Below are 16,440 nucleotides of genomic sequence, written 5' to 3'. Positions count from 1 at the left end.
TGAAAGTTATGGAGTCATATTTACTATAATACACAAATTTAAATGCGAGACTACAAGGGTGGAACCACAATTGGCATCAAATGTTTAATTTTGGGTTCGTGCAGAGATAGTCAGAGTTCATATTTTATATGAGCTTGAACAATTCTTCAGCAATATTTATTTTCTTATCGAAAGTCATATAACATTTTTATCATATAAATTTGAGTTTAAAATTTAAAATTTATTATAAGAATATCCTCTTTTAAAATAAAATTATATCACATAAATATAAATTAATTCAAGTCAAATGATTAAAGAAAAATAAAGGGTGGGGGATCCACCATGCTTTGTAATTGAGCTCAATAAATAATTCTTCCCAAAGATATTTCGAGGAAATGAAGATATTTTTCTCATCCATTTGAGTATATATATAACTCCTTTAATTCAATGCACAAAACTAACAAAAATGACCATATTGTCCTCAAAATGCCAAGCAACTATAATACATATATTATAATTTATATAAGTAAAAATTATGCTTAATCATTTATCTTAATCCATATACCGTTTCATTTCTAGTAGTAAAGCTAAGATGAATACTACATTTTTATCGCAATGAATCTTTCTACCTTTCTACAATAGTTTGAAAGGTAAATGTAGATATAGGAGGAACAATGGGATAAAGCTTAACTTTCTTATGATATCATTAATTTTAATTATTACTAATGACATGAATGTGTGTAAGGAAACATTATTAGTTTGACATATGCTCAAAATATTGGAGAAATTGAATATTTTTGTATTAAACAGCGTAATCTAATTTATCAATAAAATTATTGAGAAATATAATATTTCATGTGTAAATTTTAACGAAGTAAGAATACTAGATTTATTTTTTTTCTATTTAGTCAAACCTTTGCAAACATATCGAGTATCTCAACACTTGTACTACTACAAATGACAATTCTTCGTAAAATTAATTGAAACATGTAGGAACTAACTCCTACCCAACTAAAAAAAAGAAAAGGGCCTACAACATTTTTTAAAATAAAATTTCATTCTTTGTGGTCAATATTTAATCTTTATATATAGTTAGTTATTATAGTATACGTATAAAATTAGATTATTTTTTAAAATAAATCTTTTATTTATATCTAGAAAATGCATTGCCAGATGACAACCTAATTCATATATTAGCCAAAAGAAAATTTTATATGACTCTTGAAAAGTAGAAAAGACAACCATATTGGGGGAAAAGGAATTTGATAAATTCAATAATTTTGAAAAGAATAGTTAACAATTTTGACTCCTGCAAATTAAAGAGACAATGATTAACGGATGAACAAATTCTAAAATCGTTTGGCAGTGCATTAAAAAAGTACTTAATAACACATATTAATAATATTGAAATTAATTATGTTACAATTATTTTATATATTTTTTATTTGGTATATTAAAGACATTTTATCTTTATTCATGCTTATCCATGTATTAATAGTTCATGTATTGCTAATATTATATTTTGCTATATATCAATTGTACACTCTATAATACTGAATAAGGTGTATAACTAAGCATATATTAATTATATCTAGGCTAAAAATCATACTAAATAATATGATAACTAATACATGTATTAGATTCTATAATACATCCTTGATAATACGAAATGGCCCTTAAAAGTGGATAGAGGAAGTAATACAAATAAATTAGAAATTAATTAATAAATTATGTTTTAATTTTTTAATTTAATAAAGAAAAGTAAATATTTATTTCCATTTAATATAATAAATAAAAATGAATTTTGGAGGGGGTGGGGGGGTTGCACTTATTTTAAAAAAAAGACTAGACTTAATTGCATTTTCTTTTTCTTTTTTCACATACATTTATGAGTTTTTTTTTTCATTCTTAATCAAAGGTATTGAATTTAAATATTTTTAAATATGGAGTCGCTTTTGTTATAGAGCGTTTTTGTCTTCCAACATAAAATTTTCATATTTTAATATAATATAGAACATTGAAATCATCCTAAATGGCCCTTAAAAGTGGATAGAGGAAGTAATACAAATAAATTAGAAAATTAATTAATAAATTATGTCTTAATTTTTAATTAAATAAAGAAAAGTAAATATTTATTTCTATTTAATATAATAAATAAAAATGAATTTTGGAGTGTGTGGGGTGGGGTGGGGGGGGGGGGGGTTGTACTTATTTTTAAAAAAAAAGACTAGACTTAATGACATTTTCTTTTTCTTTTTCTTTTTTCACATACATTTATGAGTTTATTTTCATTCTTAATCAAAGGTATTGAATTTGAATATTTTTAAATATGGAGTCGCTTTTGTTATAGAGCGTTTTTATCTTCCAATATGAAATTTTCGTATTTTAATATAATACAAAACATTGAATCGGATGACAAACTAAAAAAGAAAGGAAGATATATTAATTTTTTTGAGATAAGTGTCAAAAACAACCTAAACTATCCCTTGCCACATCACACTCCACATTGACAAAAGATTACACCTTGACAAAAATTAAATAAATTATTAGTATTAGTTAAAATTAAAGATTAGATAATTATTATCCCAAAAAAAAATAAAAAATTTTAAAATAGTAAATTATTTTTCTTATCCACTCCATCATTTCCTCTTCACCGTACACCCCCCCCCCCCCCCCATTTTCTAGTTTTTTTTTGTTTAAATTTCTTTTATAAAAGTATTTAATTTTTACTTCATCCCCCCCTTCAAATAATAATTTATATATTATTTTATATTCTTAAAAAAATAATTCTACCCCAATCCACCTATCCCTCCGTTTTCAATTTTTTCTCATTCTGTGTTAGATATATATACCTTTTTAGGAAAATATTTCTTTTATTTGTCGCAAGACATTTTTAAAAATAATTTTTTTCTTTATGCTATGTTATAGCCGGTATACCAGTAGAAAAAAATTCCTAAAAATATATGTACATATCTTACGACATAAATGTAAAAAAATAAAAATAAAAATAAATTAGGAGCGGAGGATTAGATAAGGTGGGGTAGATTTTATTTTTTTTGAGGGGGGGAGGGGGGAATGAGTGGGTGGTTTGGGGAGAGGGGGTGAAGCATGATTTTTTTAAAAATATTTTATAAAAGAAATTAAAAAAAATAAAGGACGGGGATTGTCGGGGGGGGGGGGGGTTGGAGTGGGGTAAGAAAATAATTTTTTCTTTCCAGATAATAATACTTTAATATTCAATTTTTAATTAATATTAATAGTTTATTATTTAATTTTTGTCAAGATGAAATATTTTATCTATGTGGAATGCCATGTGTCAAGGTTTTTGCAAATAATAGAGAGAGCGTATTACACACACCACTAAGGTGTGTTTCTCAAACTAAAGAGTGATAATTTATATATGAAACTTACACTCCAAATAATTTAGATATGAAACTTAAAAAAACAAGATAATTTAGATGTGTTTTTAATATTTATCTCAAATTTTTCACTACTTGGCAAAGCTCATCAGACATCAATTAGTCAACAATCAGCGTGCAAGTCGACGAGTAGTGATTGACTAGTTGACTTGTCTCACCAAGTTAACACTATGTAAAATATGTACAAATTATTTGTGGTAGAGTTATTTTGGGATCAAATCGGTGACGACGGAATATTTTTAGACCAAATTATTAATCGAAGATATTTTTTGTTTAATTTTACTTAATTTAAGAATATTTTTAAAAAATTATTTTTCATATTTTGTAAACACAATAACTAAAATGAACTAAAGAAAATATTTATATTAGTATACTTAAATCTGATAGTAGATTATTATTTATTACAACCTTCTTCTTAATTTTAAGTTAAATAAGCCCATTTAACTTAAGCTGATAATCATTGCTTCTAATCTTGGTACCTTGTTGCCTAATTTATACTAGTTTTTACGACCATCACAGAGTCCAAAAGTTAGGTCTTATGCCAAAATACAGGATCATTAGGAGCTAGCTTAATGTTTAATTGTCCATTTGACATGATATATTTTAATAATAATAAAATAATAATTTTACTATATCACTCCTAATAATTGTATGGCATTTCATTAATTAAGAAATGAATTGAAAATAATTAAGTAGTACTCCCGCTTTTCATTTAACTTGTCAGTATTGACTTGACATCTTAAAAAAAACAATAAATAAAATGACAATTTTATCATATCACTCTTAATAATCAAACGATATTTCACTTATTGAGAAGTGAATTGAAAATAATTAATACTTCCTCGGTCCATCTTAGTTGCCAGTATTGACTTGACACTCCAAAGAAACAATGAATAAAATGACAATTTTATTATATCACCCTTTAAATATAATAAATTTAATGCTTTGAAAAATAATTATCGTTAATAATATGGGTAAATTAAAAACCAAATGATAAATTATCTCTTAATTTTTAAAATTGAACAAGTACAAGTAGACATTTATTTTTAGTATAGTAATCAAATAAAAATGTATAATAAAGATAAAATATGGATAAACTAATAAAATATCTTTTAACTTTTCAAACTAAACAAATAAAAATACAGTGGACAAGTAAAAATGGACGACGAAAGTAACAAATTACCAACACAAGCATTCCAAATTAGATTTTTTTCCCTCATTCTAATCATGATTAGTATTTAGTAGTCACTAACATCCAATTAAAATAAAATAATATAAATAAACAAAGGAGTGAGAATTAAAAAAAAACAAATAAAACGAAAAGGACAACAAATAAAATAAAGAAGAATAGAAAATATTGAACTAACCGTCGTCGTTTTATAGGAATTCAACCTGCACCTCTCCTTCATTACTTCCCTTATTCATTCTCCTGTACAAAATTTTTCCCTATATAAATATCGATTTCTCAAAGCAATATACAGAAGAAGTAAAAACTCGAGAGTTTTTTTGGGGAAGATAACTATGGCGGAATCTGTGGAACTTCCGAGCCGTTTAGCGATTCTTCCATTCAGGAACAAAGTTTTGTTACCTGGTGCGATCATTAGAATTCGATGCACTTCTCCCAGCAGGTAGGTAGATTTCAATAAGATTCGCTATTTTACTGTTGAAATTTATAATTTGTGATATTTGTTATTTATGAGTGTTGCTTGAGCTGTGTATTGTGTATGTAAGAGATTCGTAAGGTAGTTAGTTGTTTGTGAATTGGCGCGAGGATTACAGGTGTTTCGTTGACTTGTTGTATAGATGAACTTTGAATTGGTAGAATTTGAGGATTGTTAGCTTTAGGAGAAACGATGAGCGAAGAGTTGCAGTTCTCAGCTAAGCATATGAATTTGAGTTAATTGTTGGACGTGATGTGAAATAACCACGTTTATTTTTATTTTATGAAATTGGTTGATGTAGTGTGATTTGAAGCTGATATTGCACAGTAAATTGTGTAAATGATTGTGGAGAAGAGAAAAGATCAAAATATAGGGAGTAATGTTTCTTTTTTTCTTTCTTATATATGAATAAATGTGTGTTGCAGTGTAAAATTGGTGGAGCAGGAGTTATGGCAGAGGGAAGAGAAGGGACTGATTGGAATATTACCGGTTAGAGATTCAGCTGAGAGTGCCACTTCGGGTACTGCAGTATCTTCAGGTGATCTTCCTTATTCTGAATGTTATTGCGAAAAAAAGAAGAAAAAAACATCTTGCTCAAAGAACTTTTATAGTGAGACATATTTGAGGTAATTGTTAACTTGATAAAATTGTACATGGTGTAAGTTGTCATAAAGATGTCTTGAAAATGCAAGTGTGATTTCAAGTAGTAAATTTAGGGGTGGAAACCTTGGTTTCCTAGAGAAATGGGTTAAATAAACCTGGATGACTTGTAAAGGGCAGTAGTTCAAGTAATTTGGGATGGAAAGAACAGTACAGTTATGCCCTGTTGAATTTAGTTGTTGTAATTACTGCAGGCATGGGTGGAGAGACATCAGATAGCCACAAGCTTGATTCAAAAAATCAACAGGAAGTTATACACTGGCATGATAGGTATACACATCAGGATGCATTCTCTTTATAGTTGCATTGACATAGATGCCCTGGCTTGTATATGCCATATGGCTATTGTGTTTTGATGTTAGTTTACTCATTATATCACAAATTAGTATGTCAACTATCATTTTTTTTCTCTCTTTTTACATGTTTGTTAAAGCATTTGTGAAGTTTAATATTTTATTTCAACTCAGGGGAGTTGCTGCCCGTGCTTTACATCTCTCAAGAGGAGTTGAGAAACCAAGTGGCAGAGTTACATACATCGTTGTACTAGAGGGGTTATGCAGATTCAATGTGCAGGAACTTAGTACCAGAGGAACATATTATACAGCACGGATCACTTCTCTTGATATGACCAAGGGTGGTAAGAGTTCTGCTCTTCTTCTTTAGATGACTGGACATATGTAGATAGGTAAACCATAGCCCTTCCTTTTATTTATACCCCAGCCTCTTGAGGGGAAGAGGTAGGAGGGGGTGGGGTGGGGTGTGGAGACCAAGAGACAGGAGGTAGTGCTAGGTGTTTAATGTTGGAAATAATAACATACAAGAATTCTGAATTGCTAGCATTTTTACTGTCTTTATCAGAGCTGGAGTTAATTGAGCAAGACCAAGAATTCGTGGCATTGTCTCGTCAATTTAAAGCCACTGCGATGGAGCTCATTTCCATCCTTGAGCAGGTGAAATTTGAGGCTAGCTTTTCTTTAAAATACTTCCCTGCTTTGCTGAATTTCCTTGTAGCACAATTAAGTTGCAACTGGTAAAACAATTACCTCTATGTAGTAGCTAAAAAGTTCTTTAAAAACTTCCAGCACTTATGTCTGGGATTTTTTTTTTGGGTGGATGAAGATATGTAATTCTGATTCTGTTACATGTAACAGGGGATACAACCTGCATCCAATGTTGCTTTCCTTGATTTCGATTCTTTCCCCTGCCCCTTTCTCTGATAATAGACATATTAGCAAAACTGGATTAAATATAAAAAACCATCTGCATCCTGAGAAACAAGAATGATGTATTGCAAGTACGTCGTACATACCTCAAATGAAGAAGAAATACGTCCTCTATTATTAGCCGTGTGGCATGTGAAAACTATTAGGGGTCGTTTGGTAGGATGCATTATGCATGCATTTGCTTTGTGTATTACTAATACCTTGTTTGATACATTTTTTAACCTATGTATAACTAATGCTTGCATTAGCTATACACACTCTATTTGGTATTATGCAATGTATAACTAATGCATGGAAAACCATGGTATTAGCAATGCAAGGTTTTATAATGCATGCATTAGACACAATTGTCCCCGAGGACCTCTTCCACATTCTTTCCACTGTATTTGTGGAGGGTTTTTTTGTAAATAATTTTATTTAGAAATTATACAATACATGTTATTTTGATACACCAAATTAAACTGTGCATAAGAAATAATTTCAACATAACTAATATTAGCTTTACCAATGCCAACATTACTAATACACCGTATTCAACACTATTTTTGTACATCCTACCTAATAACCCCTTACTGTTTGATGTTAGAAGCTAGTAATTTCTTCTTTTATGGGAAAGATTTATGCGCGACGGATGATTCTCTAAACCTAAAATTTCAATGAAGTCTTCTTGATCTTAGTAAAATTTAATAATGCATCTACTACCCCAATTTTCAAAGGTGTATATACTAATAGCATGAAAAATATCCCAGAATGAGTTCTATTGACATGGAAGGAAACTGCAACCAGTTGTTATGTCTTAAGTTGAAAAGTAGGGTAGCTGATGATACATCTATTCTTTACTAATATATGTTTGGGTTATCCTTTTTTGACAGAAACAAAAGACTGGTGGGAGAACAAAGGTTCTTCTAGAGACAGTTCCTGTCCATAAATTGGCTGATATTTTTGTAGCTAGTTTTGAGATTAGCTTTGAGGAACAATTATCCATGCTGGACTCTGTTGATGTTAAAGTAAGGCTTTCAAAAGCTACTGAGCTAGTTGATAGGCATCTACAGGTACCTACTTTTTTGTTGTGCTTTTGTGTTTGATGTGTTGCTTCTTGATTTCATGCACTCGAGTCATCTTATCTATCCTTTGCTTGTCCAGTCAATTCGGGTGGCAGAGAAGATTACCCAAAAGGTTGAGGGGCAGTTATCAAAGTCTCAGAAAGAATTTCTGTTGCGACAGCAGGTATCTTTGTATTTTTGATATTTTCCTCTTTATTTTGAAAGTTCATTTTAAGTTTTGCCACATTTTTCTAGGCGATGAGGGAATCTCTCGAATAAGTGGGAGTATTTACTGTTTCAAAAAAAAAAAGTGGGAGTATTTGCTGTCAACACCTTCTTAATGTCAATGGCAGAGGAGTTTAGCATTGGGTTTTGGGTTCTATTGGAAGTCTGTCATTGTGTTATTTGCCCAAAACTGTTAAGTAAGGATAAGGGGTATACCTTTCAAAACCTAAGGACTGTCTGTTTTCTCCACACTTGCTCCCCTTCACACTGCCACTGCTACCAAAGTTTCTTGCAAAATTTTAGTCACGTGCTAGTGTGCCTGCCAAAAAACTATTAGAATAGGTCTTAATATGCTTATTACTTTTGTTGTCCTTCTCTTCCTTCTTTCATATTGGCTCAGATCAGTTCATCTTCCGCAGTACATTGAGGTCTCTATGATTGAAGTCCTTTCTCCCAACCCTCTGAAGACAGTAATAGATGGTTCTGATGGAAACTGATATCCTCTGGTTACTCATTTTGCTTCTGTTTTGTAACTCTTATTCATCTTATAGATGAAGGCCATAAAAGAGGAACTCGGTGACAATGATGATGAAGAAGATGATTTGGTTGCCTTGGAAAGGAAGATGCAAGGAGCAGGAATGCCTGCAAGTATCTGGAAACATGCTCTGAGGGAACTAAGGTACACTATTTGAAACTCAAAATGCCCTTCATGAGATTTATTTATGTTTGGACCATCCTCATTATTTTTTTTCAAAATAACGAAAAAAGAAAGGTGAATACAATGAGAAAGGAAAGGAGGAAAAGGAGAGAGAAGAGGAAGAACGTGAAAGGGAAAGAGGAAGGAGGAGAAGAAGTGAGAAGATAAAGAAGGGGCAGGTCCTTACCCATGTGTAAAAATAGATTTGTGGAGGAAATCTGCATGCTGTGGATTACCTAGGAGGAGAATCCCTCCTCTCCTCTTGCGAATACAAACCAAAACCTCAATGGATATCTCATTGGAATTAATCTATAATGTGCTGGAGATTATACTTCATCATATTCTTTCTCCATTGAGGATTTTTTGTTGATGTCTCTATCTACTCTTTAGCACAACCCTTCCGGCACAAGTTAGGTGTTGCTTAATTTGTTTTTCTTTTCTCAAATTACTTTTGTTGTTAGCTACTTGATCTTTTAGGATTGGCTTGCACTTAATTATAATCAAACCCAGTGTAGCAGATCATGTTGTGCGCTTGAGTTTATGGTGACATGTTCAATTAAATTTCTACTCTTTAATTTTTACTACAAATTCTTATATCAGGAGACTCAAAAAAATGCAGCCTCAGCAACCTGGATACAATAGCTCCCGTGTTTATCTGGAGCTACTTGCTGATCTTCCGTGGGAGAAGGCCAGCCCAGAACTTGAATTGGACTTAAAAGCTGCAAAAGAGCGTCTTGATGCTGACCATTATGGTTTATTGAAGGTCAAGCAGCGGATAATCGAATATCTAGCTGTTCGGAAGGTTGGGCTCTTATCTGGGGATCTCATATGTTAAAATATGCCTTGATTTCAAAATAATCTAATGTAAATTGAACATTAAATGCAGCTCAAACCAGATGCGAGAGGTCCTGTGTTGTGCTTTGTGGGTCCACCAGGTGTTGGGAAGACATCTTTGGCTTCATCTATTGCTGCTGCTTTGGGCAGAAAGTTTATACGCATCTCCCTTGGTGGTGTCAAAGATGAGGCCGATATCAGAGGGCATAGGAGAACATATATTGGAAGCATGCCTGGGCGTCTAGTTGATGGGTTGAAGGTGCAGACTTAACTTTCTGTTAGTTTTGATGATTTCTGTCATTTCATTTTGTATCTGTTGGTTGCAATATCTTGAATACAGTGTCAACTAAGTTACCCAGGAAAGAAAAGCTTTAAAGAATAAGGCAACAGGATTAGGAATAAGCCATGTTACTTGGTCACATGAGTGTTTTATCTGGGTATGTGGATCTGAAAGATTGATCATCTCCTAAATTTTAGGATGCGGGGATACGGATATGAGTACTTAAGCAGGTGTTGAGATAAAATTAAATGTATAGAATAAAATGAATACACACATCTAGTTAATCGCGAAGTCATTGAATCAAAACTTGTACAAATAGATTCCTTAAGTACCTGGATTTTATTTCATTAAATTGTCTTACATAATGGCCTTTATAGAAAAAAGTTGTCTTATAGAACTGTAAAATTTTATACTCCCTCCGTCCCATTTTATGTGGCAACATTTGACCAGGCACGAAGTTTAAGAAATAAATGAAGACTTTGAAATGTTTACCAAATTGCCCCTTCAAAAAATAGTCATATTAGAAAGTAGACTCACTTTTCTCTCTCCTCATAAATGTATTGGAGTACTATTTTTAAGATTAAGTGGGACCAACAAGGGTAAAAGAGGAATTGTACCTTTAAATACTTACCATATAAGGAAATGTGACATTCTTTTTGGGATTGACCAAAGAGGAAATGGTGCTACATAAAATGGGACGGAGGGAGTAGTACTTTGTGTGTATAAACGCATATCAAAGCCCAAATCCTAGTCAGTCGCTTCTTGGCCATAGTTGTCTATGCACACCTAGTAAAGAACAAATATGGTGTGTATTCCACAATCACACCCAAATTTTGTCTGACCAGCATGGGTCCCACTGGTTTTTGAAGGATCCGTCTAGCATAGTGAACAAGTGATGTGTTTTGCTTTTGACCTGCTTCCGTTATTGTTGGTCTAGTTGCGCTAGACATAGATCCTATTGTATGCTCTTGCTTGGGTGTCAAAGGATTGTCTGTTTCATCTAGAGCAGGAGTTGTGTTAGTTTCAGTGGATAAGGTAAGGAGCAGGGTCTGGGGAGGGTAGAATGTACGCAGACCTTACCACTACCCCGTGAGGGCAGAGTGATTTGGTTCTGATGTCCAAGAGCTTCATGTTAACTTTTGGCCCCTAAATACTGAAGCCACCTCTCTTGACTACTGCCTTCATATGAATTTCCAGTATTCTGTCAAGAAGCTTGCTGCTCTTAAGTAACACGATTAACAAAGTAGCTGGCATCTTTCTCTTGGGTTCCTTACTGCAGTTTTGAATGCAGCGAGAATATATTTTATTTTAGAAAAACAAAACCACGGATGTGTACATTGTTTAGCTGAAAAATTTCTTCATGGTAACGCTATGTCTCTAGTCTACACTAAATTTTGACAAGAGATGCATCGTCTTTCTACTCTATAGAGCACAAGCTTAAGAATTGTTACTGGTTTCTCATTTGTTGAGGTCTAATTAAGGTTTAAACTTTCAGAGAGTAGGTGTTCACAATCCAGTTATGCTGCTGGATGAGATTGACAAGACTGGGTCTGATGTGAGGGGAGATCCTGCATCAGCATTACTGGAGGTTCTTGATCCCGAACAGAACAAAACGTTCAATGATCAGTATCCTTTCAGAGTTGTTTTTCTTTGTTATATATTTGGATCCAAATGGTTCTGGCTATGATACATTTGCATTTTCACTTTTGTTCTCTTTCAAGTATCTTTTGTATTTTTTAAGTAACAAACATGGATATTGATGGCTAATCTTACCTGGTTATCATTGCATATCTTATTCCATAGTTGGAAGGTCCATATGAAGCTACTTGCCGGCATTCTCACTAATTGCTGAAAAGACTGTTGTATAGGTCTTGGCTAATTGATTCATTTACTTAAATAATGTCATGGACTTGAGCTTACACGTGTGTTTGCAGTGATTCCTTAATTCAAATTTAGCTACTTGAATGTGCCGTTTGACCTATCAAAGGTTATTTTTGTGGCAACTGCAAACAGGATGCAGCCAATTCCTCCCCCACTCCTGGACAGAATGGAAGTCATTGAGTTGCCTGGATATACACCAGAAGAAAAGCTTAAGATAGCAATTAGGCATTTAATTCCTCGAGTTCTTGATCAGCATGGTTTAAGTTCTGACTTCCTTCAGATACCCGAGGTACTGAAATGTGAGAAACATTAAGCATGCTTTATGTTTCTTTAAGTTCATATAATGATTGCATACTGTATTCACTTTCCTGGAGTAATATTGGTAATTGAAATACTTGCATACGATATCTTAGATTACTAAAAGCAGTTGTTCACATCTTATTGTTGCATCATATTAGTGTCACATTTTGTTTGTTAAATCTGTATTATCTGAACAAAGCTAATATATTTACCATTACAAAGACTACCTTTAAGGATCTTTTCCTGTGGTCATATTTTTTATTTCTCAATTGTCCCAACGCATGTGGAAAAAATAAAATAATATTGTCCAATGCATTAACATCCTTTTTAACTATCTTCCACAAAGCTTCCAAAAATTTACACTTTTCACAGGATTTCAGCCATGTACACTGTATATGCAAAACTTTACTATAACAGCATGTAGTGAAATGGTTGACATTTCCTGCATTTGTTTGTTCTTTTCGGTGTGTTTAGGTAATCAATCCTGTGTCGAGGATGTTGTCTGTCTTTTATGCCCTTACCCACATACTCATTATCTTAAGATTTTTTTTTCCTTCCTTCTCAAAAAAAAAAGATTTTTTTTTCCTTGATTAAATTTTTTTGGGGGAGAGGTAATCTCTTTGTGATAAAGAAACTGAAAGCTTACATGATTTTTGTATTGGTCTATGGTTATTGTAGGATATGGTGAAACTAGTAATCCAAAGGTACACAAGGGAAGCAGGTGTACGTAATCTAGAAAGGAATTTAGCTGCCTTAGCACGTGCAGCGGCTGTCAAAGTTGCAGAACAAGAACATCTAGTGCCTTTCGCCAAAGATGTGCAACGACTTTCTTCACCACTGTTGGATGACAAACTTGCCGAGAGCGCCGAGGTTGAAATGGAAGTTATCCCTATGGGTGTCAATAATCATGATATCTCCGGTGCGTTTAGGGTTGCCTCACCTATGGTGGTTGATGAACCAATGGTGGAAAAGGTGCTTGGTGTAAGTATTTTTTCCAGCCTCTCTTAGTCATTGTCTGTGTAATGATATCTGTAGTATTTGTCCAGCTCTCACATTGGTAGAGGAAATGGTGTGTCGTCTCTTTTTGTGGTCTTGGACAATCTTCTCATCATAAACTAACTTTTGGGTTGAGTTAGGCCTGAGGTCCATTTTCTTCTGATACCTGCTGGACCCATCCCAATTGGTGATCTCCCCAATGTTGGGCCCAAATGTTATATCATCCATGCTCCTAATATCTAGTTTTGGGCATGCATGGGGGTATTAAGTGCTCCACAATGGTAGAGGAAATGGCTGACTCCTTATATGGTCTTGGACAATCCTCAGTTCCTCACTTCATGAGCTAGCTATGGGTTGAGTTAGGCCCTTTCCTTAATAGTATTTTAAAAGGGTTTTTAGTTAGAGTGATGCCCAAAATACTTGGACACAATACCTGTAATGTAGCCGGTCATGACTCATGACCTTCAATGTTTCTCGATTACTTCATAGCAACATACCTAATTGAATCTAGAAATTATTTTTTCCGATATGTGAGATTAATGTAGTGATTTGTGGTGCAGCCACCTAGGTATGATGATAGAGAAACCGCAGAACGAGTTGCTAATCCTGGTGTATCTGTTGGACTGGTGTGGACGGCATTTGGTGGCGAGGTTCAGTTTGTTGAAGCCACAGCAATGGTGGGAAAAGGTGATCTTCATCTCACTGGCCAACTTGGGGATGTTATCAAAGAATCTGCTCAGATTGCATTGACATGGGTAATTTTCTCTCTTGCTATTAATTTGTTCAGGAATTAAGCCATACAAGTAATCTCTTTTGGTATTGTACATACAAGGTCCAACGTCACATGATCTTACTGAACTTCATTGCACAAGTGGAAACTTTGTTAAGGAACTTACTCCAAAACATAATGGAGGACTCTAGTTCTTCATTTGTATGATCGGTAGTGTAGTTTAAATTTGCATACAAGGAATCTTAATTGACTGTTGAGTACATAAAAAGTCTGCTTGTTTTTGTTCTTCTTTCCTTCTTTTACTCTTTTTTAGATTCCGCATCACCTTTCTCAGATATTACGTTGTATCATTGACAAATGAACGCATATTCTTTGTTTCCATAATTTGGACGTATTTCTTGCTTCCAAGAAACACAGTTTTACCATTACTAACATTTTGGTCCAACTCTACACGTTCTTATGCCTGCAAAACAAACAACAAAAATGTTTCATACATCTACTACTGCATTAATGATTATGCTTGATTTTTCAACACTGCATGAAGTTACTTGGATATTATCATTTTTTATGAAATCAGAACTAAGGTTCTCGTCTTGGTAGCCTGCAAAAAGTGGAAATAGGTAATAGGGAGAGAGGGTTCATGCTGTGAATTTGCACACTTGGACCTGGAGAACATGTTATACTCCACCTGATGCCCGCCCACAAATTTCATCTCTTTTTTCTAGGTCTTGATTACAAGGAAAACTTTCTGGTTTTTGTTATAATAGTCGTAGATCTAAGTAGTTCTTACACCCTTGTTAAGAGAATCTTCTATTTGTATAATATATAGGTTCGTGCCAGAGCCACAGAACTGAAGCTAGCTATTTCTGAAGAAACTAATCTTCTAGAGGGACGAGATATTCACATTCATTTCCCCGCCGGAGCTGTACCTAAGGACGGACCCTCAGCTGGTGTAACCCTGGTTACATCACTGGTTTCATTGTTCAGTAAAAAAAGAGTAAGAGCAGACACAGCAATGACCGGAGAGATGACTCTCCGGGGTATGGTCTTGCCTGTTGGTGGTGTCAAGGATAAGGTATGTGTCCAACTTGGTACAATATGTTTCCACCCAAACTCCCTCATTATAATGGATGTTCGATGAAGCTTTTGCTCCAGTACAACCACCGTTTTATGGTGTGTGTGGGGTTACATATCTTTTGTCTGCTATCTGAAAACGCTCATATATCTTCACTATGGGTGTATTCGATACCCAAATAAGAGGTCTTATTTTGACTAGTCCCTCTCACAATGTACTGTACAGGTTTTGGCTGCCCATAGATATGGTATTAAAAGAGTTATACTGCCAGAGAGGAACTTGAAGGACCTGGTTGAAGTCCCAGCAACTGTGCTTTCAAGTCTTGAGGTATTTGTCAAGTATAACTCTTAATTTTCGTGTTTACTGAGAGTTTGTGGTGACTTAGTTCAATATAATTAATGGACTAACTCAATTTTAATAAGAAAAATTTAATTCACACACACTAATGCGCAAAAAGGTATGTTGTCATTCCGTTTTTGTCCTTGTTATAATATAGCATTCTTAAAAGTCATAAAACCATTATTTTCACACAGTAATATTATTATTTATATTGGTATCGATTTATTCATGTTAATAAAATGTTAGCCGTGGGTTTGAAATACATCGTATTGGACCTTTTTGTAAAAAAAATTTAAATTTAATATGAAGATTCAAGTAGTTTCATTTGAAGTTGTAAATATTTTACTATTAAGGTAAGGAGTTTTTTTTATATGAAGATTATGTACTTTTTGTCCCTATAAACTTCAGTATTGTCTCAAGTGGATAAAATCATAACATTCACTATTAAGTGTTTTTTGAGCCTCCAAACTTTGGCTGCCTAAAGCATATATTTTACTAGCTTTCCCCTTGTGCCGGCCCTGAGAGTGTCATATCAGTTTGTGGTCACTATACCAAAAACAAAGGGTTGTACAGTAGAAGTGTGTGTTTTATAAATGATTCACGAGGTAGAAGCATTGCGAGTATTTTAAACTGTAATAATCTTTTTGCTCAACAGATAATACTTGCTAAACGAGTGGAAGATGTGCTGGACCAAGCATTTGAAGGTGGTTGCCCATGGAGACAGCAATCAAAATTATGAAAACTCAACAGACTTCCCTTGGCTAACAGTGAGAAACTCTGCCAACAAAAAACAGTTCGGGCATGTAGATCGGAGGCCAGAGCTCATCATACCTTAAAGGAAATGTTAACACGATTAACGCATAACAGATATTCAAGAACATACTTAACAGATGTCTCTGAAAATGTTCTCCATGTATTATTCTTGCCTCCTATTCAGCTGTATGTATTTATAAATTAATATTCTTTCTTTTGAATATATTTGTTACAATTGTGGTCTGTATAAGCTTTCACTTAAACAACAAGGTCAGACACGTTGCTGCTTGCTTTTCCAAGCATTCATATATATAATTTGCAATGTATTTTTTTCATTAGGTGTGC

The 16,440-nt window shown here is 33.5% G+C and overlaps 1 protein-coding gene across 2 annotated transcripts in view; it reads left to right on the top strand.

Annotated features, from left to right (window-relative positions):
• LOC125827067 (lon protease homolog 2, peroxisomal) overlaps positions 1-16,430 on the top strand; it is an 85,815-nt gene extending 69,385 nt beyond the window's left edge. The window contains exons 2-18 of one of the 2 annotated variants that reach the window (XM_049506427.1): positions 4,907-5,026; positions 5,485-5,597; positions 5,914-5,989; positions 6,187-6,356; positions 6,578-6,669; positions 7,815-7,994; positions 8,086-8,169; positions 8,762-8,889; positions 9,508-9,709; positions 9,794-10,000; positions 11,517-11,647; positions 11,978-12,191; positions 12,881-13,183; positions 13,759-13,953; positions 14,758-15,003; positions 15,229-15,330; positions 15,998-16,430. In XM_049506427.1, coding sequence (XP_049362384.1) covers positions 4,920-5,026; positions 5,485-5,597; positions 5,914-5,989; positions 6,187-6,356; positions 6,578-6,669; positions 7,815-7,994; positions 8,086-8,169; positions 8,762-8,889; positions 9,508-9,709; positions 9,794-10,000; positions 11,517-11,647; positions 11,978-12,191; positions 12,881-13,183; positions 13,759-13,953; positions 14,758-15,003; positions 15,229-15,330; positions 15,998-16,081 — 2,634 coding nt within the window. In that variant the 5' untranslated portion in view covers positions 4,907-4,919 and the 3' untranslated portion in view covers positions 16,082-16,430. Of the gene's footprint in view, positions 1-4,770; positions 5,027-5,484; positions 5,598-5,913; positions 5,990-6,186; positions 6,357-6,577; positions 6,670-7,814; positions 7,995-8,085; positions 8,170-8,761; positions 8,890-9,507; positions 9,710-9,793; positions 10,001-11,516; positions 11,648-11,977; positions 12,192-12,880; positions 13,184-13,758; positions 13,954-14,757; positions 15,004-15,228; positions 15,331-15,997 lie in introns of those variants that run through there. The other variant, XM_049506426.1, reaches the window with a different exon arrangement.
• Positions 16,431-16,440: the final 10 nt, after the last annotated feature.

This window comes from Solanum verrucosum, unplaced genomic scaffold, assembly GCF_900185275.1.
Source record: "Solanum verrucosum unplaced genomic scaffold, falcon-dt-bn FXZP01000060.1, whole genome shotgun sequence".
NCBI classification, from domain to species: Eukaryota; Viridiplantae; Streptophyta; class Magnoliopsida; order Solanales; family Solanaceae; genus Solanum; species Solanum verrucosum.
The sequence above is the reverse complement of the archived record's forward strand: the minus strand, read 5'-3'. Positions and strand labels throughout refer to the sequence as shown.